Here is a 26,269-nt window from a genome sequence, read left to right as displayed (position 1 = left end):
TTTCATAAGTTAAAATTTAATAAAGAAAGTATAGAATTATTAAATATAATTTATAATAATTTGGACTTGGACAGTACAGAAGGGAGGAGTATAAACTAAAGTGTGGGGGAGAGTCTCAATATATTTTATGCTACTTGTGTGTTGAACTTATTAGATATTTTAATAGTATAATTAATTAACAAGATAAATAAATAGTACTCATATAAAAATATATATATATATATATATATATTTTTTTTTGTATGAATAATGGAAGGGAGACGGTGTTGATGCGTACACGTGTCCTGACAATCCCACCGTCTTGGCTTTCAAGAACAGCATAGAAGCAACACGAAGCACTCTCTTTCTCTCTCTTTTCTCTTCTCTCTCCTCTCTTCTCTTCACTCTCTGTGACTCTTACAGAAACTAGAGTCAGAAATATAGCCCAGAAGGGTTTCCTTCACCCAACCAATCTCTCTCTTCGTCTCTTCTTCCATTTCACAAACTTTTTCTTTTTTTTTTTCTTGTTTTTTGCGGTGTGATCGCTGCGATGTACGTAGCTTCCATGCGTAAGTCTTTCAAGGACTCCTTGAAAGTCCTTGAAGCTGACATCCAGCATGCCAACACCCTGTGGGTTTTCTCCTCTCACCCTTTTGTTTTCTGGGTTTTTGTTTTTAACTGTCATGTTCCTTCCTATGTTCAATTTTTTATTTATTTTATTTGAATTTAAGGTGATCACTGTTGCAAAAGGTTGGTGGCCTGTCGATGGCTGTTACCTTTCCTCCTTTTTTATGAAAAATCCTTTTTTTTTTCTCTTGGGTGTAAGTGGTTGGTGATTGCTAAGTGAGGTTTTTTCTGGGTATGATGATGATTTTCTTCTGGGTTTAGCCCCGTTTTATTTTATTTTATTTTTTACTCGTTTGTTTGCTTTTTTTCTTCTGGACTCTGGTTAGTTTTAATCCTTGAATATTTCCTTTGTAAATAGGGTACATTTAATTTACTAATAAAGCGTGGATAATTGTATTTTCAGTTTTGATTATTCCTATCTGTGTCTTTGTGTGCGTGCGTGCGTTGTGTGAGGAACTTTGTGTGTGAAAATGTCAAAACTTTTAGGGAGTGAATTCCCTGAGTACTTGTTTCGTTGTCTGATGATTTTGATGTTATATTTTGGTATCTTAATCTCTGAACGTTGTTGCTTTATTATATCTTTAATACCTGCTACACTATGTGGTGACAGGCTACATAACATTTATTGGTTTGGTAACATGTAGTGTCTGTGATGTGCTTGTCGCGAAATATCTTTAGAGGAGCAAGCAATGTTGTCATTTGTAAATATTGCAATCATATTTTTTTCTGTCTCAAATTGTCATCAAGTATCAATATACTAGTTAGTGTTGTGAAAGCTAATTTACCACATTTAGTTATTGGTTGATCATGTAAAAAAATTGGGATGTGCAGGGCGTCAGATTTTCCAAGGGAATATGATGGTGCATGCCTTCAGATGAGAATGTCATACAGTCCAGCAGCGCACTTGTTTCTATTTCTGGTGCAATGGACAGATTGTCATCTTGCTGGGGCCCTTGGACTGTTAAGAATCCTAATTTACAAGGTAAGGTGTTTTTGATTTTTAGGTGTGGATATTGAAATGAGGGACTTGGACCAGATGAAGAATTTGCCGCATGTTGTAGGTCTATGTGGATGGAACAACCACCATGTCTACACATGAAAGAAAAGCAAGTATTAGAGAATTCTATGGTATATCTGCCCTTGTTTTTTCAATCTAAGTTAAGTTAGTTTGCATATTAGTTTTTGTTCGTTGCTGACACGTTGAATTTCTTCTCTGAGCAGCGGTCATATATCCCTCTTTATTGCAACTTCAGAAAGGTATCACTGATACTGAGGATAAGAAGCAAAAGGCTGTATGCATGGAGAGGTATCGCAGAAGAGATGATGAGGATTATAGACAGTCTTCTGACATTGACATTGAAAGAGAAGATGAGTGTGGAATATGCATGGACATGAATACCAAGATTGTCTTACCCAACTGCAACCATGCCATGTGCCTGAAATGTTACCGAGAATGGTACTTAATCCAACAAATTATCTCTCTGCGTGCTTCTATGCGGCATTCTCCATTCTTTTACAAGGATGCAGATTTATAGTTGTTTGACTTGTGTCTACTACGCTTTGATTCGTTGTGTTCTCTAACAAAAAACTCTATGTTTATGGTTTGTTTATTAGATTTTCTGAGATTTCATGGATTATAAATACAGTCACTACACAATGACTGCAATATTTCAGCCATAGTAAAATGCAAATCCATTTAGCCTGCTTAGATTGTCGAAGGTTTTGGGTTTGTTCAGTTCGTTTTGGTATTAATTGTTTATAACCTTGTTAAGTGTCTTTTGCGAATGGAGGCTTTAAGTGGTGGAAGTTACAAGTCTCACTATGAATGTTCTGTGCTTGATTGCAGGTGCAATTACACGGCACTGTGCATATGAAGGTTTGATTGTCGCTTGCTATTGCTGCTTGAATGTGAATATTTAATGTATCAAAACAAAAATAGTATGGTGGTGTAAAATAATTAAATAGAAGAAAACTATTTATTTGAATTGACATAGCTAGCTTAAGCAGGTGGTGGAGGACTTTCTCTTGCATTTATGTCTTCTGAATGTCACTTGGTTGATTATCACTTGGAGTAATTTTATACAATGATGATGTTAACTCTTCAGTCTGGTGTAGTTTATAAGGCTTAAAAAGTTAGTTATATTTGTTTCTGGATTTTGTGTGTTTTCGTTTCTTGAATATCCATGTTGTGAATGAAAAAGTCCAGTAACCAATGTTGCCTTCTCCAACCAGCTACAGCTAGTTTGCTGACAGCTAACAATGGTACTTACAAATGACCTAACAATGGACACCTGGAGGATTTGAAGCCAAGACCTTTTGGGGGATAGTATTCAATCCTACCAGTTATTGAACAAACGTCATCTGTGTCTGTTTCTAGTTTGAAACAGGACACTAGGACTGTCACACACACACACACACACATATATATATATATATATATACATATATATATATATATATATATATATATATATATATGTCATTGTTTTGGTGTACATCTAGCTACCCTTTATTTTAAACTGCTACCAGCATGTTGTCCAAGTATTTTGTAGGTTTAGTTGAAGGTTGAAGTGATTTGAGAATTTTTGCAGGCGAACTATATCACAATCATGCCCATTTTGCCGTGACAGTCTGAAGAGAGTGAACTCAGGTGATCTGTGGGTATTCACTGATAGAAGGGATGTGGTAGACATGGCAACAGTGACAAGGGAGAATCTGAGAAGGCTTTTCATGTACATAGATAAGTTGCCTTTGATTGTTCCAGACTCCCTTTTTGATGCTTATGACTCTCACATACGGTAAGTGATTGCAACAGACAGATTTTAATGTATGCTGTTGTTGTCTTGGATCCCTTCTTCCACTTGAAGTTAGTGACATAAAAGCCAGAACCTGAATCGGCTAATTGAGTTCCTATTATAGAGTTGCAGTACTTGCTTCCCACTTCTGGTGCCAGAAGTATCCAGCCCCTGTCATATTGTGGACTGGTGGTGAAGTTGAGATGGTAAATTGTATCTATCTAGTTAGCTCATTTGTATATCCCTGTACAGATCAAATCAATTACTCATTAACAAGAGATTTTCACATTCGGTTCTTGTCATTTAGGTGTGAATCTCTTGTGAAACTCTTTTAGTTTTCATCATCAATGAATGTATTTAACGGAATGCCTGTAATGTGTTCTGTAGTTTATGTATATGCATTGTGGCCATCTTATAAGAACTTGCTATGTTTACTTTAGACCCTTAAACATCTTGCACAACAGTTTATATAGTTATTCTTAATAATTCTTCTCTTTCCTTCATTCTCATACAATAATCTTAGAAACTACTAAGGTTGGTGTTGAGGATTGTAGCTGCAGGCAGTGGTATCTGCTTAGTAGTTTAATTTAAAATATCAGTGAGTTGACTTTTACTTAAATGTATAATGTTAAAGGAGATGGTGGCAACTACTCTCAGTTCAAGAGCTTTAACTTAGAATTTCAGTTCATTGTCTTCTGTTATATGCTTGAATATCATTTGACATTTTGTGTATTAAAAGAAAACCAAGTTGAAGTGTTCAATAGGAGAAAAAAGGAAATGAAATAAACTTGTGGGCTTTTATAGATTGGTTTTAAAATATATTATATATAAGCATTGATATAAGTAGTTAAAAGTATTATTACTACTACAAGTAGGGAAGTAGGAATGGTAAAGAACAGGTGTGAGTTCGATAAAAATTCATGTATGTTTTCTTCATATGAAATTTAATTTTTGTATTTATATTTATATCCATATTTGATTTTGTCTCAAATGTTAGTAAATGTTTCTTAAAAAAATATCATAATAGAGAAAACACTTTTTTTTATAAGCCGACATAATAAAGAAGACCTGAATTATCAAGATTTGTTTTTCTCTCAAATACTAGTTAAATATTTCTTAAAAAATAAAAATCTTGATGAAGAAAACATGAATTATCAAGTTGTTAAATTTAAAATTAGAAGTCATAATTATCAAATAATAGTGAATAGATAATAGTATTCAAACGTAGAGATGCCAAAATGCTTTCAATCCTTAAGCTAATTTGGTTCATTTTAATTTAGATGTTTAATTTATTTATTTAATAAGTCATGTAGATTGATATTTTAATTTTTAATTAGTTTTATAATAATATTTGATAAAATAAATAAATAATTTTTATTTTTAACTCTTTTTATAATAATATTTAATAAAATAAACAAATATTTTGATTCTATTGTTGTAAAAAACGAGTTGGATAGTTGAATCAATATTGTACTAATATATATAAAATATATTGGAAGAATAAAAAAAATTTAAATGAGTCAACCACTAATATACAAATTAAACAATTTTAGATGAACTAACCACTAATATACTAACTTGCGATAAGTCAAGCTAAGTTATAAAATATTTTGCATATTAAAAAGTTTCTGGATTGAGCTAATTATTTTTAATTTAATTTGTGGTGAACCGATCAATATAAGCATGATTGGTTCACCTTAACATCCAATTTAAATGTTAAGAAGTTATAACAACATATAAATAGTAATGCAAATAAAATTTTATAATAATTATAATATACATTATTTTTATAAGAAAAAAATATTTAAATGTATTTGGTAAATATTAAATAAGTTAATTAATATACAAAGTATTTATTAAAATTAAGACTATGTTAAATAATATTTGGTATGAGTTTATTTTTCATCTCAAAACATTTGGACTTAAACTTTAATAAATAGTTAAGACATTAATATACATAAATTAATTTTAATTCATGAAAAGAATTAACTTTTTTTAATAATTTAAATTTTAATATATATATATATATATGTGTGTGTGTGTGTGTTAAATGAATTTTTAAATACGAAAAAAGAGCGTCTAAAAAGTTTTAATTATCCAATTCTCTAATTTTCAAATGAAATTGAGTTTTTTACAATTTTAATAATGAAATTACTTTTCTGACATTTTAAATTTTAGTTTTTTTATTTAATTTTCTTTAACATGGTTTATTAGCTATCTAATGCAATCTATGATGGATAGATACGATACGTGTATAGGATACGACACGTATCCGATACGTCGATACGTTTATTTTTTAAAATAATAGGATACAATACGTGATACATACATACATGATATATGAATAATGAGAAGTGTATAATAATTCTTACAAACATAATAAATATATTATTGTTAATATGTGAATCCAAATTTTCTAATTAGAAATCAATTATTTTGGTAATAAAAACCTTGTAGTTAATGTTAATGACCAATTTAAAAATCAATTTATCATTAAAATTATTTTAATTATCAATTTAGAGACCGGTTATAATTTTTTGGAACTATTTTACTTGTCAATTTGGTCACTACATAGTGACTAATTATTTTTTGTATTCAAAGATTTTATTGTAGTATACTACTACTTTATAAATTATATACTTCATTGATAAATATCGTTAAAGTATTCTAAAGTATCGAATATGATACGTGTCAAATACGAATACGTGACCCAAGTTAAAATATCGGTGCATTATAGAATGCAATACATGCATTATAAACATTGGAAATTACTCATTGGTAAATATGGTAAAAGAAAATAGTATTAAAGTACTGAAATGTGTTGAACATTACTTACATGTTGTAATAATTTAAAATGATTTTATCAAAAAGGTTGAAGATAAATTAAAAAAAAATCAATTTAATCAATTCAAAACATTGGAGCAGCTTTTTCTTTTTTCTTGTTCAATATCAATCCAATCAATTTAAATGTGATTTTTGCATTTAAGAGTTATTTTAGTAATTTGTTATGATATACCGATACTTTAATTTATGTCATGTATTCATATTTAACGTATATTCACATTTAATATTTTATAATACTTTATCGTTATTTATCAATAAAGTGTTTAATATACAAGTCAATAATATTTTATAATAATAATAATTTATAAATTTTTATGTTGAAAATATTTAATACATTTGATTTTAATTTGAATTCACACAAGAATAATTATATATTTATCATATTTTCTAAAAAAAATATATTTTTTAATATGCATATATCACGTGTCGTGTCCTATTATTTTTAAAATTAGTATATCGACATACCACATGTTTGATCCGATACAAATACCATATTTGTGCATTATAGGTAAATTGTTTTTAAAAAAATGATACAATAACATGAAAAAAATAAAATGATATTTTCACTAATTAAATTTAAGTCTTGTATAAGTTTAAAATAAGTTTGTTAAAAATGAATATTTTTTTTGTGAAAAATTAGTTTATGTACTAGTTCTATCATCTCAAAAATTGTCTATTTATATTTTTTATTTCATTTAAAATAAGTTAATAAGTTATATCTTCATAACTATGGCACTAATTTAGTATATTAAAAGTCTGTCTCTCATATATGAACAAAAGTTGCTGTGGTGTAGTGGTTATCATGTTAGTCTTACACACTAAAGGTCCCCAGTTCGATCCTGGGCAGCAACAAATTATCTTTTTGTATATAATTTTATATATAATTTAAGTTGAATACCAATAATAGAGCAAGGTAAAAAGATTTTTTTATAAGTTAAGTTAAATACCAATAATAGAGCAAGGTAAAAAGAATATCCCATTTGAACATGCTTATTTGAGAAACAAGAAAATTAGCATCAACTAACAAAATGTCAATAGAATAAAATTGTTGAAAGAAAGAACAAAGTAGTTATAGACATGGTAAGATATTTGTTGAAGGACAAATACTAGACTGTTTTAAACAAAAGTAATTGCTATATTGTTGTTTACACTTTGAACATGTGTGAAATAAAGTGTTTGTAACCAAAATTGGAGGACACATGTTGTGGAAGAAGTCCATTAATAAGACACCTTACAATTTTTTAATGCAAAACATATATCATGTTAGTGGCCAACTTAATCAGAAACATATATGATAAAGATGAAATATGTATATTGATTGCATATAATCAAATTCAAATAAATACAAGTTGAATAATTTAGGGATAAAAAATATAGTAATTAGTCAAGACATAATAGATGATTATTAAGCCTTAGTTACTTTGTTTTTGTTTTCTTAAAATTGTATTCCACTTATACTAAATTATGGTAATCGATCCATTTATAGTTGAATTCTTATTAGATATAGGTTCAATAAATATTAATCTCTCATTTTCATAATAATAATAATAATAATAATAATAATAATAATAATAATAATAATAATAATAATAATAATAATAATAATAATAATAATAATAATAATAATAATAATAATCTACTTATCAATGATTAAGAAATTGAATTATAAAATGTTGAAGATTTCACGATTTTTAGATAAGATAAATTTGTAATATATAGATGAGCGTAAATTTCATCTTACAAAATATTTTATAAAATAAAATTAGATTTAAAGTATATTTTTTAATATGTTATAAAAATTATTTAAAATTTTTTAAAATGAAATTTATTGTATGTGAACTTATCGTATTATTTACTATCAAATTATTATTAAATTACTTATTAATATTTAATTTTATATTATACATTTTAATATAAATTATGAGAAGTTAAAAATTAATTTTATAAAAAAAAATTAAACTTAATCAAAAGAGTACGTCATTATTAATGAAAATAGGCATCAATCTGCTATTAATAGATTACTTGTTGTCAAACTTATTTCTATTGGAATAAAGTTTATTTTGCAGGTTAAGAATAATATATAATATTTTAGATTATATTTTAAAGATCAAAATTTTCTTACTGTATCAACCGGCCAAAATTTCGATATTACGTTTTTTAATCAACTCTAAAGGTTCTTTACCATTTAAACATGTAATCAAGTAACATGCCAACTTAATCTATTTTTATGAAAATTTCCATGAGTAAGGACCCAAAATAACAAAGGTTTTCTTTTTAATGCAGGATTCAATTCAACAAAAAATTTTGTTGGGTTTGGGTACTCTTCTTAAAAATCATAATTTATTGAGACTCAAAACTTAAAATAAAAATATATAAAATACAATAATTATTAACAAAAATTGTTCTTCTTCTCGTAGTGTTGTTGTTCATCTGGCGTCTAACCTCACAGAATCAGAGTTTCCACAGCTGTTTCTCTAAATTCGCTTAATCAATTTTCCTACCAAAAGTGTCACATTTTTTCTCTTCTCTTCACCATCTTCACTCTCCCACTTCGCGTGATTGTTTCAAGTCCTAAAAAACGGTGCGTATCACCTCCTCAAGAGACCCTTTTGGCCCTTCTCATTGGATCCTTCAATGTCACTCTGCAAAGTGTCTCTTTATGCTCCATCACTATGGAACTAAGCGAGTATCGTGACGGGTTTTCGTAAAGTGGCTCGCTTTTCCTTTCAATTTGGTTGCTTGAGTTCTGGATAAAGACCCCTTTAATCAGAATCCGATTACAGAGAAAGAAAGGTAGTGCTGTTCGAATCACAATGCCAGAGGTTAGGATTATTGCAAAAAATTTCATGGACATGGTGGCTTCCATGCCCACCATGAAGCTGGATAAACTCTATGAAAATGGATTCATCTGTGAGGCTATTCTCAGGTCATTCTTTTTTTTCTAGCTTTTTCTTTATAAGTGGCACAAATTATTTTGGGTGAAAAGTTTCCTTTTGTTCTATTCTTTTGGTGAACCAGTTGAAGAATGTTGCAAACTGATGGAAAAAACTATGCATCTTTGTTTGCCTCAGTAACAGATTCTTACCCGTTCACCCTTTCTTCATATGGTGTTTAGTTTTAACTACTTTTGACCTTTATGGAATGCAAATGACCACCAACTTGATAACTTGATGGTTCTTTATGCCACTATTGTGGAATTAGTTTGGATTCTCATTTTACCTAAAGTGCAGAGTTAAGTGAGCTAGAGAAGTGGTATTTAGTTTCTTGAATACGAGTTTGTGACTATAACTAGTAATACATCTTCAAATATCAGGTCTCTTCCGCCTCTTGCGAAGAAATACGTCATACAGATGCTACAAATTGATGTGCCGGTGGCAGCTAAACTGTTGGAGGAGTGGGTGCTTCCGGATGGATTTTCAAAGCACAGAGTAGCCATTGATAGACTGGTTCAGTTGAGAGTTTTCCTTGAAGCTGTTGACAGGTACATATTTATTCACTGAGGAAACGTTTTGTTTTTTTCATTTTTTGTGAAAATGAGAGTAGATATTTGAGCTTCTGAATGGTTTGAACTGATTCAGATAATTTCAAATAACAATTGGATGAATGGCAGCCCTTATTGTGAAGGATGCACTACTTGTTTGCTTCTTGCAATGTGTTTATTATGATGAGATCTTAAAATTTATTTATGGCATGATGTAGTTCAATGGAAAATATTGCTTATGAGATATGCAGGGTCCATGACATGCATGATATTTGTTTGTTTTCTTCTTCTCCTTTGTTTCTTTCAAAACACAAGTGTAAAATCACAATCGCTTCATAGCAAAAGGCAGTTAATACATAGTACTGATGACTTAAGTTGATTTTTTTTTTTTTTCTTTTTCCCACAAGCAAGAGGAATAGATATTTTCTTCTCCTTCTATGTGTGTCTTAGCGTCTAGCTAAGGTTCTATAGTCAGGGTTGTCACTTTTAAAACTTTGGAGCCTTGCCTTATCCAATTTACTTCAGGAAGTTTTTCTCCTTCTGGCAGGAAGAATGAAAAGACATACAAAGTTAATCCAACATATCAGAGAAGTCTCCAAAAGCTTTTAGTACAAGGGTGAGTGATACATATTTTCCCTTCCCTTTCTGTTCTTGAACACAAAATTGTTTATTTGAGGCATGTGATAAAACTATTCTACTTTATGCATATGGGTTAGTTAACCTATAGACAGTGGATTGTCTCTCCATGACATTAAACGACAGGAGTAACTCCTCCATTCTGAATTTTCAAGAAGAGCTATGCAATTGTTAATATATAGACTGTATTACAAATTCTTTTTACTTTAGCTAGTAATATTTGCATGTTATTAAATATGGCAGTGGATCTTTGCCGAGGGAATCCATGCCTTCCAATATTACTGTGAGGCTTCCAACCTTAGAAAATCTCGAGGCTTATGCCCTAGAGCAATGGGAGGTACAATACTCGATCTTATCATTCCACTTTTTTTAATTTTTATGCCTAACACTATTTGCTACATAAGTTAGTTTAGTTATTCAATATGCAGTACCTTATATTTTGACTAAAAAGAAGCCTAAACTCATCTATTGACTTGATTTTGTGATGAACTAGTGTTTCTTATTGCAACTTATAAGCCCAACTCAGGTTGATAAGCCCTTAAATATTAGCTCTTCTTTGATGAAAGTTTTCCAGCGACGTCTTCTGAGTCACAGGTTTTGTTTCCTTTGCAGTAATACTTCTCATTTGTAGCATTTGCCTGAATGTGTATGTGGGTGTTGCAAACTGTATCTCGTGTATAATGTCATTTTCTCGTGTGCAATACAGAGACAAAGAAGCTCCAAAACTAACTGAAAGTGGTTTCCAGTTTTTGGTATGCATCAAATGATTTATAATCCAACTGAACTTCTGTAATGCGTTTTCCTAAATATAAAAACTGTTTCCTTTCGGATTACAGCTGATGGATACAAATGCACAGCTTTGGTATATCATCAGAGAATATATCTCTAATTCTGAGGTAGCTCTAACTTTTATTGTTCAATAATATTCTTGCAATTTGCTTTGTACGTGCTCTCTTCATCAACATTTGGTGCAGGATAGAGGTGTGGACGCTGCTGAGTTGATCTCATTCATGCTGGAACTTAGCTTTCATGTCATCGGGGAGGTAAGACATTGTCATTCCATGATAAGTTTTATTACATAAACAAACTTCTATTGTGTATTCCTCATTATTTAAACAAGGTGTTGGACTGATCAAACTTTTTGCTTTTTTGTTCCTTTTTCTCCGGTGATGTTTACTGAAACTGCAATTTTATTTCCTTTACATGTAACTGGAATGCAGTGTGACTTTGACACTCTTGATGATTTCATTGCATCAGGCATATAGTATAAACACATTGACTGATTTTCAGAGGAGCATAATTAATGACCTGGCAGACCTTGGACTGGTCAAACTTCAGCAGGTTATAATATTTCTGTGCTCATTTTTAGACATGATGAGGTTCATGATGATTGTAATTGTATATTTATTCATCAGATTTTGTCTCCCTTTCCTTGTTGTGATAACTTTATAGGGAAGGAAAGGAAGTTGGTTTATACCTACAAAATTGGCAACAAATCTTTCAATGAGCTTGTCTGATTCATCGTCTAGAAAACAGGTTTGTTAATGGTTTCAGAATATGATTTATTTGATAGTAAATATTGCTTCTTTTAGGAAAACTCCTTCACATATGTGCTGAATATTGGAGGAGGCTCTATAGTATCAATGTGTTCGTTTCAGCTGCATTTTTTCCTTTGTGCCTTGTTCACATAGGGAGGTTTACTCTTTTTTGGCATACTCTATTTTTTTTAATATTAACTTGGTTTATTTAAATTAATATATCGAACATTTCAATTAACCTTTGGCTGGCTTTAATGAATGGATCCTTTTAAAGAATGTTCCCCGTGCAGATTTATGAATATTAATGAAAAATGTTGTTCTATTTACTTTTCTCAGGGATTTGTGGTTGTGGAAACAAATTTTAGAGTTTATGCTTACTCGACTTCTAAGTTGCATTGTGAAATATTGCGGCTATTCTCAAGGTATGTCGCCAAATACTTTGTAAAATGTTTTAGATTGCAACTTGTGTTGAATAAGCCTCTAATTTTTTCTTACTTATACCTGCCATTGTCCTTTAGAACTACTTCTAAATTATCATAAGTTGTTCTTCCTAGACGCCATTTTTGGAATATCTTGAATGTTTCTGACCCTATTTTTATAGGGTTAAATATATTTTTGGTCCCTTAAACTTTAAGTGAAAATTGGAACTAGTCCTGGTTTGAAATTTTGAATCAATTTAGTCTCTCATCTTTAGAAATACGTGGGTTTAGTCTTTTTAACCAAATTTTGTTAAGTTTATTTACGTTTCAAATGTATTTCTTAACTAATATTGAAGTAAAAAGGTGTCAAAAGGTGTAAATAACTCAAATACTACCATAAAACGTGTTTGAAACGTAAAAAAAAACTAACAAAGTTTGGTTAGAATAACTAAATTCACGCATTTCTATAATTGGAGAACTAAATTGGACAAAAGTTTCGAAGGAGTTAATTCCAATATCCAGAAAAAGTTAAGAGACTAAAAACATATTTAATCCATTTTTATATGAAACCATTATTGGGTATTAATTTTTGAGCTGCTTATTTCAACGAATTATTATTGCTTATTATCATTTCGTGTGATGTATGCAGGGTAGAGTATCAACTTCCAAATCTTATTGTTGGAGCTATTACAAAAGAAAGCTTGTATAATGCTTTTGAAAATGGCATCACAGCAGATCAGGTAAGCATTATAAAATAGAAATTTTGTGCTGTAATATCTGTTTTTAAAATATGATACTTGGTTAGTCTTTAAACATTAAAATTTTACAATGATCAATCTCTTACGCAGACAACCATTTTGCATTGATGTCACAGATAGTCACTTTCCTTCAGCAAAATGCTCATCCTCGTGTTGCAGAGAGAATACCATCTGTGCCTGAAAATGTCACAGATCAGGTTTTTGGATCTTACTATCATGATTTTGCACGTGTAATGTTTGCTTTCATTTTCTGACACGTGGCATTGTGATGGCAACAGATTAGGCTGTGGGAAGGAGATCTTAACAGAGTTGAGATGACAGAGGCATATTACTACGATGAATTCCCTTCCAGAGTAAGCAACTTGGTACCATTGATTTGAGCACGAAGAAGTGTTTCCTGATTTTGTTAAAATTATTGTCAAATATTTGAAAAAAATTATTTTGGCCCTCAAATTTTTTTCCCTTAATTCTTTACTTTTTTGGTTGTTTGATTGAAATCTAAATAATTTTTACTTGTTTTGGGTCTTAGATTCCTCACTTTTTTACTTTTTTGTGTGTGATGATTTGTGAGCAGGATGTATTTGAAGGTGCATGTGATTGTGCCAGAGAATGGAATGGTTTGTTGTGGGAAGATTCAAAGAAAATGCATATGGTGGTTAAGACTGAGGTACATCCATACGTACGAGATTATTTACGTCGCCAAAAGTAGGAGCAAAGCCTTTGCAAAAACTTCATTATTTTGTTTCATAATTTTCTCCCTTTCAGAATTAAAAAGGAAATATAATATCTTTGCCTTCAAGGTAAACTAGTTTTGCCCTTCTTCCACTTCTGTTGAAATCTTCTTTATTTTTTGGGAGGGTATTATAACTTGTATAGTCAAAATATATATATCTTTTCAAAATGGTTTAATTACATAAATTATACACATACATATAGAGGAAACTATATGCCTAATACTTCTATTTTTTTTTTATTAAAATTAACCCTTTTAATACCATAATAGCATGATGAAGATGGAGGGAATTATATTTTATACTCCTCTTAATACAATATAGTGTGTTGTGTATTGTTTATGTTGATTGCTCTAAATTTGATTGAGATGACGAGGAAAACCCAAACGAACTCAACAATCATATAAATAACAAAATTAAAAGGAAAAAAAATTGGAAGTATCTAACATTTCTATTTTGATAATCTTGGGTGTGTTTGCACAAGCGTTAATATAAATTTTCATGGAAGCTACCGAGAGTTTCCTCCATCTGACATTAAAAATTGACTCGAAAGATTGGAATTGAAAGTAAGATTTAGTGTGTGTTTGGATTGGAAAATGGATCTGAAGTAGAATGAGTCTATGAATTTAAGAAAATAAAAGAAGAATTATGTTGTTGTTTAGATTAAGAGATAGATGATATAATTTGATTATATTTGAGATGAAAGTTTATGTATGATATGATATGTATTATAGATTAAAAAAGTATTTAATAAATAAAATAAGTGATTACCATTTTCCTTTATTCACAAACATGGTATAATTTTAGATTAAATGGTGAAAATGATATTCATATTTTTAATTAAAAATAAAATTAAATTTGGAAAGATAAAATTTAAATTAGTTGGGAATCGTAGGAAAAAAATTTAATTACATTTTTAACATCGAAAAAAACATCCAACTCAATCTCAAATCCACCTTGGAACACAACTGTGAACAGGGCCGCGTAAAGAAACAAACAGGGGCTTAGGGATTGAAATCCAAAGTAGCATCTAGGATGACAAGGATTGAGGTAAATTTCATGCTATTTTAGTATCATTAATTAAATTTTATAAAAAAATAATTACAAACAATAAAATATAATATTATTAAATATTTAATATTAAAAAAACACATTCAATATCAAATATATAAAAATTAATAATAATCATATAAGTTTTAAATCAAAGTATTAAATAACAATTAGATAAAAACGAAAGAATTATATCAAATGTTACACAATTACATATAAATAAAGTTTCATAACAACCAAAATATTTATTAATGCTAAAAACGTTAATGTGTGTCGGTAACTCGTTGAAAAATTAATGTTGGCCGAATTGATTTTTCTGATGCAGAAGCTAATACTATATGCTTTGAGGTGAATTTTTTTACTTTAAAACTGATTTTGAAATCAAACATATATAGCTTCTTTGTTTGCAAATCAATTGTGCATCAATCTGATGCCAAACCAAACACACTAAATAAAACAAAATTGATAGAGTTAAAAAATTATAAAAAGAAAATAAATATTCAAGTTTAAAAATATTTCAAATGTGTATTTTCTTTTTTTAGATTATAATGAAATTTTTTTTATTATACATTAATAAAAGTTATGAAACACAACTTAAATAAAATCACACATAGAAAAAATATTAAATTAATAATAATTCAAATTTAGATACAAATCTTTTATCTTTTGAAGTTGACAATTGTATTAAATTATTATATTAACTTTATATGATTTGTGGTGATAAAATTACATTTATAAAAATGAGTTAGAAAATAAAAATAATTATATAAAACAAAATTTATTTTTTTTGATACACATTTAAATGATAAAAAATATTAAGAATTAAAAGATTTTAAATGTATATCTTAAAAACGATTTGATATACACCGAACGAAATTGTTTAATGAAAAATATATAAATAAAGATATGATAAAATAAAAAATATTTTAAAAATTTTAAAAATTTATTATATATGAACTTGTTGAACTATAGAGAGATAACAAACATTATTTTAACGAAATAAAAAATTATTTAAATAAAACAAACATTAAGGATTCAATAAAATAATTATTCTAGTAGATGGAGATTTTATACTATTAAACACTTAAGATGGAGTTAAATATTATCATACGAGATCTACAATACAATATTTTAACATATTTAAATCAAAATAATATAATGAAGATTGTAACAAGAAAAAAATACCTTAAAGATGTAAATGAATTTGATGGATATAGAATTGGTTAAAAAAATTAGAATAAAAATAAATATGCACAATAAAAAGAAAAAAAAATGGGAATGGGACACAAGGAATACATGCATATACATTTCTATTCTCATATCCCATCAAATTTTCATACTTCATTTCTGATTAATGCGAAAATTTTCTATTAAAATGGAAACAGATTTAAAAAATATCGATGGACGGAGACAAGTCTATTTGTCATCTACCATTATTCCACAAACACATAATCTATGCGGTCGATTATCATTCACAAATTCACTTTAAAATAATTTCTAATTCATTTTAACATATCAACATGTTATAATGCGGTCCCGTAAAAGAAAAAATTGTGTTTCAACAGTAGATGAAACAAACCAAAACTCAAACTACAGAAAAAAACTACTTCTAGATCAAGTTTAAATAGCTTTATATCACAATTTAAATCATTTACCTTAAATATAAAATATAACTTCTATGTATTTATTATGAAGATTAATAATTTAATTTAAAGTTTAAAATGCTCAGGCATTATGAATTATATCTATTTTGTGCAATAAAAGGCTAAGACATCGGTTAAAACTAGTAATGATAAAATATGCACGCAATATGAAATTATGATATTGCGTCCGCGATAAAGGATCTCAAATAAATTTAAAGAAAAATGTAATACACCTCTTTGAATTTATAATAAAATTATAACCGATTTTTTTTCTATCTAATTTATAAATAAGGAAGTCTTTATAATTTAGTCCAAGCCTCGTAAATGTCAGGACTCTCCTTGTTAATATAGGAGAAATTCTCATTTAATAAAACCATCAAAGTATATATTTTTTATTTTTAGAAGAAAAATGCTAACAGCACTCTTTTTATTGCAGACTAAAACTTTTGAAAATCATAATTTTTTATGAGTTTAATTTTTTTTTGTAACTAGTCTCTCTCCTGTTCTAGAAATAAGACAAATTAAAGCGTGATTTTGGATAAATTCTAAGAAACAGTAAATTATGTGTTAGAAATAAAGTAGTGAAGAGTGTTGCTGGTGTCTCTCTTTTTGGTAAATTATGTTGTCTTTCACTATGCAGAAGTCCCAGGTATATCAGTAGGTGGGTCAATGGGGTGTACCAGTTGTGGCTTTGGCTTCGGAGCAGGCACAGTCTCAGGCTTTGTCTGTCTGTTAGGAGAGACTTTATCAGCTTCCTCTGGTTTAACATCGAACTGCAATATGTAGAGGCATATAATTAAATGATTACAAATGATATTTTGAATATATAATGGTCAGAGAGAGAATGAAAGTTGAAAATTTGAAACATGATTCGTTATGATAAATTGACTATTCAATACTGACAAATATTTCCTATGCGAACTAATTAATATAGCTGAGAGATTTAGTTTTCTATTTGATGAAACCACATTCAGTTTTAATTAGTGTAAGATGTGGAATGGAATGTATGAAACTACTTCATTTAGTTGAAACACGGAAAATGAAGAATCCAATTTGTTTTCTCACAGAAATGTTCTTCATGTCCTTGTCACTGTCACTACAGCCAAAATTATTCACCTCCATCATCATGGGATGCAATTCCATTATTTAGAACCTTGGATGGGATTATAAATCAATTTTGGATACATTTTCTGATTCAAGTCTTCAAATTATAAATAGAAGGAGTCACGGAAGGTTTTCAAATTTGTTTTGAGACTAAAATTCCTGATAAAAATCATGAGCAAGAGAACCAAGCTAAGACAAGACAGAATATGTTCATGCTGCTATAACGAAGTTTCTTTGAACAGAAGTGACAAGGTCAATCATTGCATGGTTCTTTTTATTTCCTGGTTCAGATAAATATACTTGGACAAACTGCAAATATTGAAAAAATATGATTTCCACCTGCTCTTGTTTAGAAGATTCCAGAAGTTCTTTCATACAATCTCATCCAAGAGCCCTTTTATTGTACATACAGGGAGGGGGAATGCTGGAATGGATATGATAAATTAACCAAAATTTATGTTTTTGAAATCACACTGACCTTATAACTGCAGCCAGATACACAAGCACGAAAACATTCCTGTAGGAAAGAATTAATTGTCATTAACATGTAAAGATAGTAGTTCTACCATTAAAAGGCTACAACAAACAGGTTGCAATTGCTCAGAAGCAGTCACTCCTTCTCAACACAGCATAATCAATTGCATTTCACTCATTGGGAATAATACTTCAATAGATGTGTTTGCACAAGTCATTACTCTTGTAGCTTTTCATCACAAAGTACTTTTTTTTTTTTTCTACATGTAGAAACCTTTCCTCTAAGGTTGCAGAACCAAACATTTAAAGTAAGTTAAAATTAAAAGAGGAAAACCATTAAAGAATAACTTAGTTAAAATAAACCAGAAGTTGCAAACTGCAATCAATATGATAAGTAAAGGAAACATATATTCTCGCACCAAATACCTCTGAGTAACTGACAGCTCCAGGGGATCGATCAATATAAGCACTCCATTGCTGGTCCTTTAGGACAGGATCCTTGTAGCACATTTGATTGCAGTCCTCCAAACCTGTTTAACCAAAACTCTAATCACATGTTAATCAAAGTCAAATTTTGTCACTAATCAAGCCCAATTCTTAAAATCACACTTTTTCCATTCCTTCCCTCAGAATATATGCTTGGAATGAAACTGAGATAAATCACATTTCTAGCAATCCCTTTCCTAAAATATGAGATAAACCAACCATTTCTTCCATTACAAAGCCAAAATTAATGTCTGATAGCAAATAAAATAAATTTGTCAATAATGGTTTATACATCCGTTAAATATCATCTTTTAGAGAAACTACTATAAACTACTAGTTTGTGATGTGATAAAAACTAACAGTCTTGTGATGTAACATATTAAGAAAAGAAACAGTTTTGTTGGATGTCATCATTGCTGAAAAGAGTGCAGCCGAATTCCAATACTTTCCCCAGTTGTTAAAGGTAAACCTTTTCCTCGATAAAGTATTGTTAGAAATCAGAATTATTAAACTAAAAACAACTTTTGTGGACTTTCTAAAACAATTAAGGACTAACAAACAAAGAGAAAACAATGACTACTGTGCTAGTATTGTTGCAGATATACAAGAAAGTGAATTCCACTAAGTTAAGATTTAGATTTAATAAGATTTTGTCTGCATTTCATTCGCAAGAAAAATTAATTACTAACGATGATACAAAATTATCTCACATTCTTCCCATGACTCTCCATCTGAGTTGCAACCCTTTTTGCAGAATACTCGCCCTACAATACAGCCAATAAGATCTGTGAGTACAAGAAGTAATGTAAAGAAGTATGCCCAAAATCAATTAAAATGGGCATAACCTCAAATCGACATCATCAATCACAATTGTTCTAAAAGATCTTTCAATGCGACAGCAAAATTCTTCCCTTTTGAGTTACCTTAATTCATTATTAGCACATACCAAAATAATATGAATAATTCAAACATATAATAATTTACCCAAACATTGGAAGTCCACAAGAAATCGGCAATTAAAAAGTTACACAATTCTGGAACACAATGGTTCTATCATTCTATGTATTGCATGCGAAATTGAACATTCCTGAAATTTACAAAATAAAAAAAAAAAAAAAGAAGGAACGGTGAAGAGGGTTAGATCATCACATGGGATTTTGGTAAGAGCAGAGTATTTATTGGTGCATTTGTTTCCACATGGAGACACCCATTGCTGCGGTATCATCTTGTTTGAGTTGTCCCCAAAGAGTGGATTGAGCGAGGAAGCACGAAGAGGGTAGTTCGGTCACTTCCTGTCCTAAATCATTTCCTAGTTTTGAGGGTGCATTTCTATTTTTCTTCAATTCAGAATGATAGTGAATTTTAGTATTGCAAAAGTTCTCGTGTAGTAACAAATATTTAAAAATATATTTTCAAATATTTTATTGAAACTTGTATAATTAAGATAAATATTTAAAATTGAAATCTCAATTAATTCAATAATATTTTTAGAATGATATTATTGATTAAACAGTATGAGAAGAATTACAATTATTTATTTTCAGAGAGAAAGCTATTTATTATTGTGATTAGAGGAGAGTACTACTAGTACTTCATTTTGCATAGGTTACACTTGTTATACCAAGATGTTTTACACTAGCAAAAACATTAAATTAAGAATAAACTATCGTATTCATATTCAGTGAATTATTTGATAGACAAACAAAGAAATAAATAAACAACAAAGTAAAAGATTAGACTCATCCTTTCAATTTTCTTTCACCATGTAGAAAGTATGAAGATAAGGAAATTTATGATAAATTCATCAAGTATTATAAATTATATTAAATATTCTTAAGTATTAAAAAGTATTTTAAATTGACTTTTAAACATTTTTAATATATAAACTGAACTGATAGATATTTAATACTTTAGAAATAACTTATAGATTTTTATTATTTCAAAGATCACTTTAGATAAAAAGTAACATTTGAGTTATCATATGCTAAAGAAGAGAGTTATAATACAAATTAATAATTAAATCTAACATTCAAATAATAAAAGTAAAAATATGTATGCTTGGTATATAAAACATGTCAATAAATTATATATATATATATATATATATATATATATATATATATATATATTCTCCTCTCTCTTGGAATTGAAGTTGATATAATTTATAATCAATCACCCTTTGATTGTTTTAAGAAGATAATCGTGATGGGACCAACAAAATGAAAAACAATGACATTTCTAACGTGATGATTTTATCTATGAAAAGCAAAACTCTCTTATGGTTGAAGAGGCTATACTTGTGGTTCTTATATTAAACTTCCTCTAAAATATATTTTCAAAATAAAAATATAGCAAAACTGTTAAAATTCAAAACAAATAAAACCTCTTGTGCAATAATATTAACTATGGAAGGGGATTTGAGGTACTCGTTTATCGCTAAGCATCCTCGCTATCCTCTCCGGTGGAACCAATGCCGGAACCCTACAACTCTTCTTTGCCGCCGTCACAATTTTTTCGTTGTACTTCTCCGTCCAACACGACGTCTTCGGCGCCGGAGGGAACAGCCGCTGCCTTGCCGTCTCCGCGCAGTGCTCCACCTTCGCCCCGAACCTATCGTATGCCTCCATCGCCACCGGTTTGCACTTGGAGTAGACGGCTCCGGCGATGTCGGAGGCCGTGGTCCGGGAAGGCGCTGGAGGATGCTGTACGGGGGAGACGGAGCAATCGGCAATGCGGAGGAGCTCGTCGGGAACCAGGTGGAACTTTTCGTATATTGGACCAATGAAGCTCTTGACGGTTTCCTCAACGGTGCGGACGCTGGTGCAGTCCCTGGAGACGGCGGCGTAGCGCATTGTGAGAACTTTGACGGCAAGTTGATTATCCACCTGAAATTAATTCTAAAATTGAAAGAAAAATAAATAAATAATAAATATGATTATAAGGAAAGAAAAAGGAGAATTAATTAAGATGAATAAAAATAGAAATGAAAAGGTAGAGGTGAGTTTATGATTTGAAAGAATATAAGATTTAGGCTATTTATGGAGAGAGCCATAAATAGTTTGCTATTTCAATATGCCTTGTTATATTAATGTTGGTTAGAGGAAGGAACTCATGTAAGTTCAAGTATGCACCTTATTCACACAATTAAAAGACTATGCAAATTCATACAATACAATATAATATATATATATATATATATATATATATATATATATATATATATATATATATATATACTAATAATACAAAAATAAATTATAAATCACTGTACTTTGATATTTAAATTTGTATAAAATACAACACTGATAACTTGAGTTCCGTTTTGCAAATTAAATAATAAATATTACAATGCAAGCATTTGAAATTAAATAAATAAACATCGTATTTTTTTTTTTATCAAATGTTTAGCTAATGTTCATTACGTATAATACATCTCATACAAATTCAAATATAATAATATGACCATTTCATACGTTGAGAATACAAATGAAAATATCACATCAACGTGTAACTCACTTTTATTAACTGTAATATTGACTTTAAATAGTTAATAAACATTTCGTTTTTGATTGATATACCCCTTTTTTTTTTTTTTTAAAGATGTCACTTCCATTATAAATAGTTTGCATGATCAACTCATAGTAATTCACTGGTAATTTCTAAATTTTTGATGTCTAAAGAGTCTTATTTTGCAGAAGAATTGAAAGTAATTTCTAAATGGGTTAATATGTTTGACAATTTGACAAAAGGAAAAATTCTAATACGGAAAAAGACGATAAGTCGATTCAAACTACATGAAAATCCTGATAATGGTAGATCAAAGAGAGTTAATACTAAATTTGATGAAAGATGAAGGGGGTGATTATGATCATCAATAAAATCAATTAGTCTATATCTTTCATTGACTCTTTTAACTTTCATTCTTGCAGCACATCCTGTTCTTGTCTCCGGTCGAGGATTAATGGTCTTAAAGTCCATTTTATCTACTTTTGATATACCTTCCTTACAACAAACATATATGTAAGAAGTAATAGACTCATCTTTCTTACTCTTGGTATGACAGTGTTTTCTAACTCCAAAACATTTGTTACCACCATAGTTAACCCTAAACTTCCATGCATCTTTTAGATTATCAAATTCAAGACTAACTTTAAAATTCAAACTTGTATTCATGAATTACTCCTAAAAAACATGAATAAAACAAAAATAATTTATTAACCTAATTATAAAAAATAGAGACATGAATATTCTTAAGGAAAATCAGTATATAAAGACAATGATATATAATATATATTTTTACAGTTAAATGTATATCGAAGAAAAAAGGAAGATACAAATTACAATATTAAGAAGTTACCTGATAGTTTTTGAAGACGAAAGCACTGCACTGCAACAATATTGTTTCATCCATTTAAGGGTTTTTATTAAAGTAAAATGAAACGTTCGTAATTAGAATATTGCACTGCCCCAATTAGAAATCTCATATCAGTACATAAATAAAACAGTTCGTTTTGTGTAATCATTAAAACTAAAAATTATATTTTATTAATTAAGTGGGATGGCACCAAAACGTTTTGGGAGAACAGTAGGGGGCACATCACTATTTCTCCCAGTAGAGAAACTGAACCTAAGGAAGTGATGAGTGAAATAAGAGATACATATTCTTCTATTAAAATTAAGAGAAACATTTATAAAAAAAAATGTCTAACAAAAAAAATTATGTAAATCATAATGTTTGACTCTTATATTTGTTTATCTTTATTGAAAAATGAAACTTTTAATTATGATTCATCAATAGATAAGACAAATCTAAAAAATTTCATTGTCATCTCATAAAGAGTCATCTTATTCATAATTTAGTTTTCTCTTGTATTTTGATGAATTTTCTGAAAGAATACAAAAACTATTATAGACAAACTAAATCTCCCATCTTTACATGTCATCTTTTTTTCTTCAAATAATAATAAAATAGATACTTCAATTCCTTTCACAACAAAAATAACATAATTGTAAAAGGAAAATGATAAACTGACTCCATATTCTGACCCCTTTTTTGACTCCATGAGGTGGCATGCATATGTAGATTTTATTTTTTAAATTAAAATTAATTTTATAAAACCATTTTCCATTCAGACGTGGCTTTTATATTTTTTTATTAAAACTTCTTTTGTAGAAAGACGTTATGGAGAGTAGGTGTGGACGTGAAAATTGAAAGGGTGAGAAAGTAGGTTTTCTTTGCGCGGAGCAAGCAAAAACGAAGAAAGGGAAAAGAAAGAAAGAAAGGAAAATGGAAGAAAGGAGAAAGGAAGAAAGGAGCAAAAGGGAGAAGACGTGCGTTGTAGTGAAATCGAAGAAGAAGAAGGGAGAAGAGGTGCGTTGTAGTGAAATCGAAGAAGAAGAAGGGAGAAGACAAACCTCGCAGAGTTAGGGTTTTTGGTGTTTTCCATTGTTCGATTCAGCATCGTGGTTTGTAGGTCTGGTTTTTTTTTTTTTTTTTTGCGGTTTTGTGGTTCACCAACAGTTTTGTGGTTTTTTTTTTGAAATCGTCGTTGTGGGTTTTTTGGTTAAGGAACTGAGATTTTGTTTTGTTTTTGCTGGCATAGTCGACCGAGTCATTCTTTAAAGGCAAATTTAAGATCTATCTTGTACAGGTGAATGACCACAACATTGTAATCGAAGAAGAAAAAGGGAAAAGACAAACCTTGCGAAGTTAGGGTTTTTAGTGTTTTTCGTTATTCGAATCAGGCGGTGGTTGGTAAGTTTGGGTTATTTTTTCATTTCTGTGACTTTGGTGCTTTGATAGGTGCATGAATACTAGTTTTCTGAATAGGTTGATTAAAAGTGTCTTATTTTTTTTTTTTGATGACCTGTGTGCAAATAAGTGATGACCTGTGCTGCATTTTTTGCAATCATGTGGTATGACTCAATTTTTTGAACTCTCATACTATAGCAGTCAATACGTGTTTTTAAGGTGATTCACTTTGGATAATCTCTGTTGATTCGTAATTATTTCCTTCATGTGGTCATCCACAAGTGGATTAAATATGTCTGATTTGTTGGTGATGACTTGTGTGCACCCAAGTGATGACCTATGCTACATTTTTTGCAATCATGTGGTACCACTCAATTTTTTAAACTTCCATATTATACCAGTCAATAATTGATTATGGGGTGATTCACTTTGGATAATCTGAGTTGATTTGTAATTATATCTTTGATGTGGTTTCATAGCCAAGTTGATTAGACTTCTATGATGTATGAGTGATGACCTGTTTGTTCACAAGTGATGATCTGTGTTGAATTTTTTGGAAGCATGTGGTTTGACTCAATTTTTTGATCTTTCATGTCATACCAGTCAATAGTTGATTATGGGGTGATTAAGTATGGGTAATATGTGTTGCTTTGTAATTATTTCTTTCATGTGGCTTCATACCCAAGTGAATTAAACTTGTCTGATTTGTTGGTGATGACCTGTTTGCTCACAAGTGATGATTTGTGTTGAATTTTTTGGAAGCATGTGGTATGACTCAATTTTTTTATCTTGGGATGATTAGCTTTGGGTAAACTGTGTTGATTTGTAATAATGTCTATCATGTGGTTTCATACTCAGGTTGATTAAACTTGTTTGATTTTTTGGTGAAGACTTGTGTCCACACTAGTGATGACCTCTGTTGTATTTTTGCAAGCATGTTATCAATCAATTTTTTTTATCTTTCTTGTTATACTAATCAATTCTTGTTTATGAGGTGATTAACTTTGATGCATCTGATCAAGTTACAGTTATATGTGTTCCTTTGTAGATATGTGTTTGATGAATTTCTATGAACTTGGTATGTTATTAGAAATTTGAAGTAAGATGTCTAGTAAACGTCAACGCAAATGTAGTCCGGAAGCAGGCAATAAAGGGAAGAAGATGAAGGTGGTGAAAAATGCTGGAAGGATGCAATGCCAACACTACTTTCATCCCTGGCCCTATTGGACATGCCCAGACTGTTCTGGATAATATATCACTAACTTTTGTTCTGGATAATATATCACTAACTTTTATCCAGAACAGTCTGGGCATGTCCAGCAGGGCCAGTGATAAAAGTAGTGTTGGCATTGCACCGTTCTAGCATTTTTCACCACCTTCATCTTCTTCCCTTTATTGTCTGCTTCCGGACTACATTTGTGTTGACGTTTACTAGACATCTTACTTCAAATTCCTAATAACATACCAAGTTCATTGAAATTTATCAAACACATATCTACTAAGGAACACATATAATTGTAACTTGATCAGATGCATCAAAGTTAATCACCTCATAAACAAGTATTGACTAGTATAACAAGAAAGATAAAAAAAATTGATTGATAACATGCTTGCAAAAATACAACAGAGGTAATCACTTATGTGGTCACAAGTCGTAACCAAAAAATCAAACAAGTTTAATCAACCTGAGTATGAAACCACATGATAGACATTATTACAAATTAACACAGTTTACCCAAAGCTAATCATCCCAAGATAAAAATTTTGAGTCATACCACATGCTTCCAAAAAATTCAACACAGATCATCACTTGTGAGCAAACAGGTCATCACCCATAAATCATACAAGTGTAATCAACTTGGGTATGAAACCACATCAAAGAGATGATTACAAATCAACAAAGATTATCCAAAGTGAATTACCCCATAATCAACTATTGACTAGTATGACAT

At 29.8% G+C, this 26,269-nt stretch overlaps 4 protein-coding genes and 1 non-coding gene across 5 annotated transcripts; 3 read left to right on the top strand and 2 right to left on the bottom strand.

The window, feature by feature from the left end:
* The first annotated feature begins 346 nt into the window (after nucleotides 1–346).
* Nucleotides 347–3,767, top strand: LOC114178129 (E3 ubiquitin-protein ligase AIRP2-like). The gene is made up of 5 exons (XM_028063855.2): nucleotides 347–609; nucleotides 1,438–1,588; nucleotides 1,668–1,734; nucleotides 1,828–2,062; nucleotides 3,198–3,767. Exons 1-5 carry the CDS (start codon nucleotides 530–532, stop codon nucleotides 3,406–3,408), a joined length of 744 nt encoding a protein of 247 aa, XP_027919656.1. The 5' UTR covers nucleotides 347–529; the 3' UTR covers nucleotides 3,409–3,767.
* Nucleotides 3,768–7,024: 3,257 nt separating this feature from the next.
* TRNAV-UAC (transfer RNA valine (anticodon UAC)) lies at nucleotides 7,025–7,097 on the top strand. The gene has a single exon. It is a non-coding gene; the product is annotated as a tRNA-Val (tRNA).
* Nucleotides 7,098–8,650: 1,553 nt separating this feature from the next.
* On the top strand, nucleotides 8,651–13,898 carry LOC114175718 (general transcription and DNA repair factor IIH subunit TFB2-like). The gene is made up of 15 exons (XM_028060502.2): nucleotides 8,651–9,171; nucleotides 9,559–9,726; nucleotides 10,274–10,342; nucleotides 10,606–10,699; nucleotides 10,856–10,956; nucleotides 11,069–11,114; nucleotides 11,199–11,258; nucleotides 11,337–11,405; nucleotides 11,620–11,703; nucleotides 11,815–11,898; nucleotides 12,237–12,322; nucleotides 12,969–13,059; nucleotides 13,194–13,274; nucleotides 13,356–13,430; nucleotides 13,652–13,898. Exons 1-15 carry the CDS (start codon nucleotides 9,059–9,061, stop codon nucleotides 13,784–13,786), a joined length of 1,356 nt encoding a protein of 451 aa, XP_027916303.1. The 5' UTR covers nucleotides 8,651–9,058; the 3' UTR covers nucleotides 13,787–13,898.
* Nucleotides 13,899–16,911: 3,013 nt separating this feature from the next.
* LOC114175719 (uncharacterized) lies at nucleotides 16,912–19,920 on the bottom strand. The gene is made up of 5 exons (XM_028060503.2): nucleotides 19,715–19,920; nucleotides 19,276–19,329; nucleotides 18,506–18,609; nucleotides 18,084–18,122; nucleotides 16,912–17,274 (listed from the first exon to the last, which is right to left on the bottom strand). The coding sequence occupies exons 1-5, from the start codon at nucleotides 19,788–19,790 to the stop codon at nucleotides 17,134–17,136; spliced, it is 414 nt and encodes a 137-aa protein (XP_027916304.1). The 5' UTR covers nucleotides 19,791–19,920; the 3' UTR covers nucleotides 16,912–17,133.
* Nucleotides 19,921–20,847: 927 nt separating this feature from the next.
* Nucleotides 20,848–21,725, bottom strand: LOC114178888 (stress-related protein-like). Its single transcript, XM_028065024.2, has one exon. It carries the CDS (start codon nucleotides 21,415–21,417, stop codon nucleotides 20,965–20,967), a length of 453 nt encoding a protein of 150 aa, XP_027920825.1. The 5' UTR covers nucleotides 21,418–21,725; the 3' UTR covers nucleotides 20,848–20,964.
* Nucleotides 21,726–26,269: the final 4,544 nt, after the last annotated feature.

The sequence above is a fragment of the Vigna unguiculata genome, chromosome 3 (assembly GCF_037176805.1).
Source record: "Vigna unguiculata cultivar grain cowpea cultivar isolate G323 ecotype 2 chromosome 3, ASM3717680v1, whole genome shotgun sequence".
NCBI classification, from domain to species: domain Eukaryota; kingdom Viridiplantae; phylum Streptophyta; class Magnoliopsida; order Fabales; family Fabaceae; genus Vigna; species Vigna unguiculata.
The sequence above is the reverse complement of the archived record's forward strand: the minus strand, read 5'-3'. Positions and strand labels throughout refer to the sequence as shown.

Excerpts from the sequence above, each read along its gene's own strand:
- LOC114178129 (XM_028063855.2), top strand. The coding sequence starts at position 530 with ATGTACGTAGCTTCCATGCGTAAGTCTTTCAAGGACTCCTTGAAAGTC. Across the intron at positions 610-1,437 it reads ATCCAGCATGCCAACACCCT|GGCGTCAGATTTTCCAAGGG; the intron begins GTGGGTTTTCTC and ends TGGGATGTGCAG. Across the intron at positions 1,589-1,667 it reads TAAGAATCCTAATTTACAAG|GTCTATGTGGATGGAACAAC; the intron begins GTAAGGTGTTTT and ends CGCATGTTGTAG.
- LOC114175718 (XM_028060502.2), top strand. The coding sequence starts at position 9,059 with ATGCCAGAGGTTAGGATTATTGCAAAAAATTTCATGGACATGGTGGCT. Across the intron at positions 10,343-10,605 it reads CAAAAGCTTTTAGTACAAGG|TGGATCTTTGCCGAGGGAAT; the intron begins GTGAGTGATACA and ends TAAATATGGCAG. Across the intron at positions 10,700-10,855 it reads ATGCCCTAGAGCAATGGGAG|TGTTTCTTATTGCAACTTAT; the intron begins GTACAATACTCG and ends GTGATGAACTAG.
- LOC114175719 (XM_028060503.2), bottom strand. The coding sequence starts at position 19,790 with ATGATACCGCAGCAATGGGTGTCTCCATGTGGAAACAAATGCACCAAT. Across the intron at positions 18,123-18,505 it reads GAGCTGTCAGTTACTCAGAG|GAATGTTTTCGTGCTTGTGT; the intron begins GTATTTGGTGCG and ends TCTTTCCTACAG. Across the intron at positions 17,275-18,083 it reads TATCTGGCTGCAGTTATAAG|TTCGATGTTAAACCAGAGGA; the intron begins GTCAGTGTGATT and ends TACATATTGCAG.
- LOC114178888 (XM_028065024.2), bottom strand. The coding sequence starts at position 21,417 with ATGCGCTACGCCGCCGTCTCCAGGGACTGCACCAGCGTCCGCACCGTT.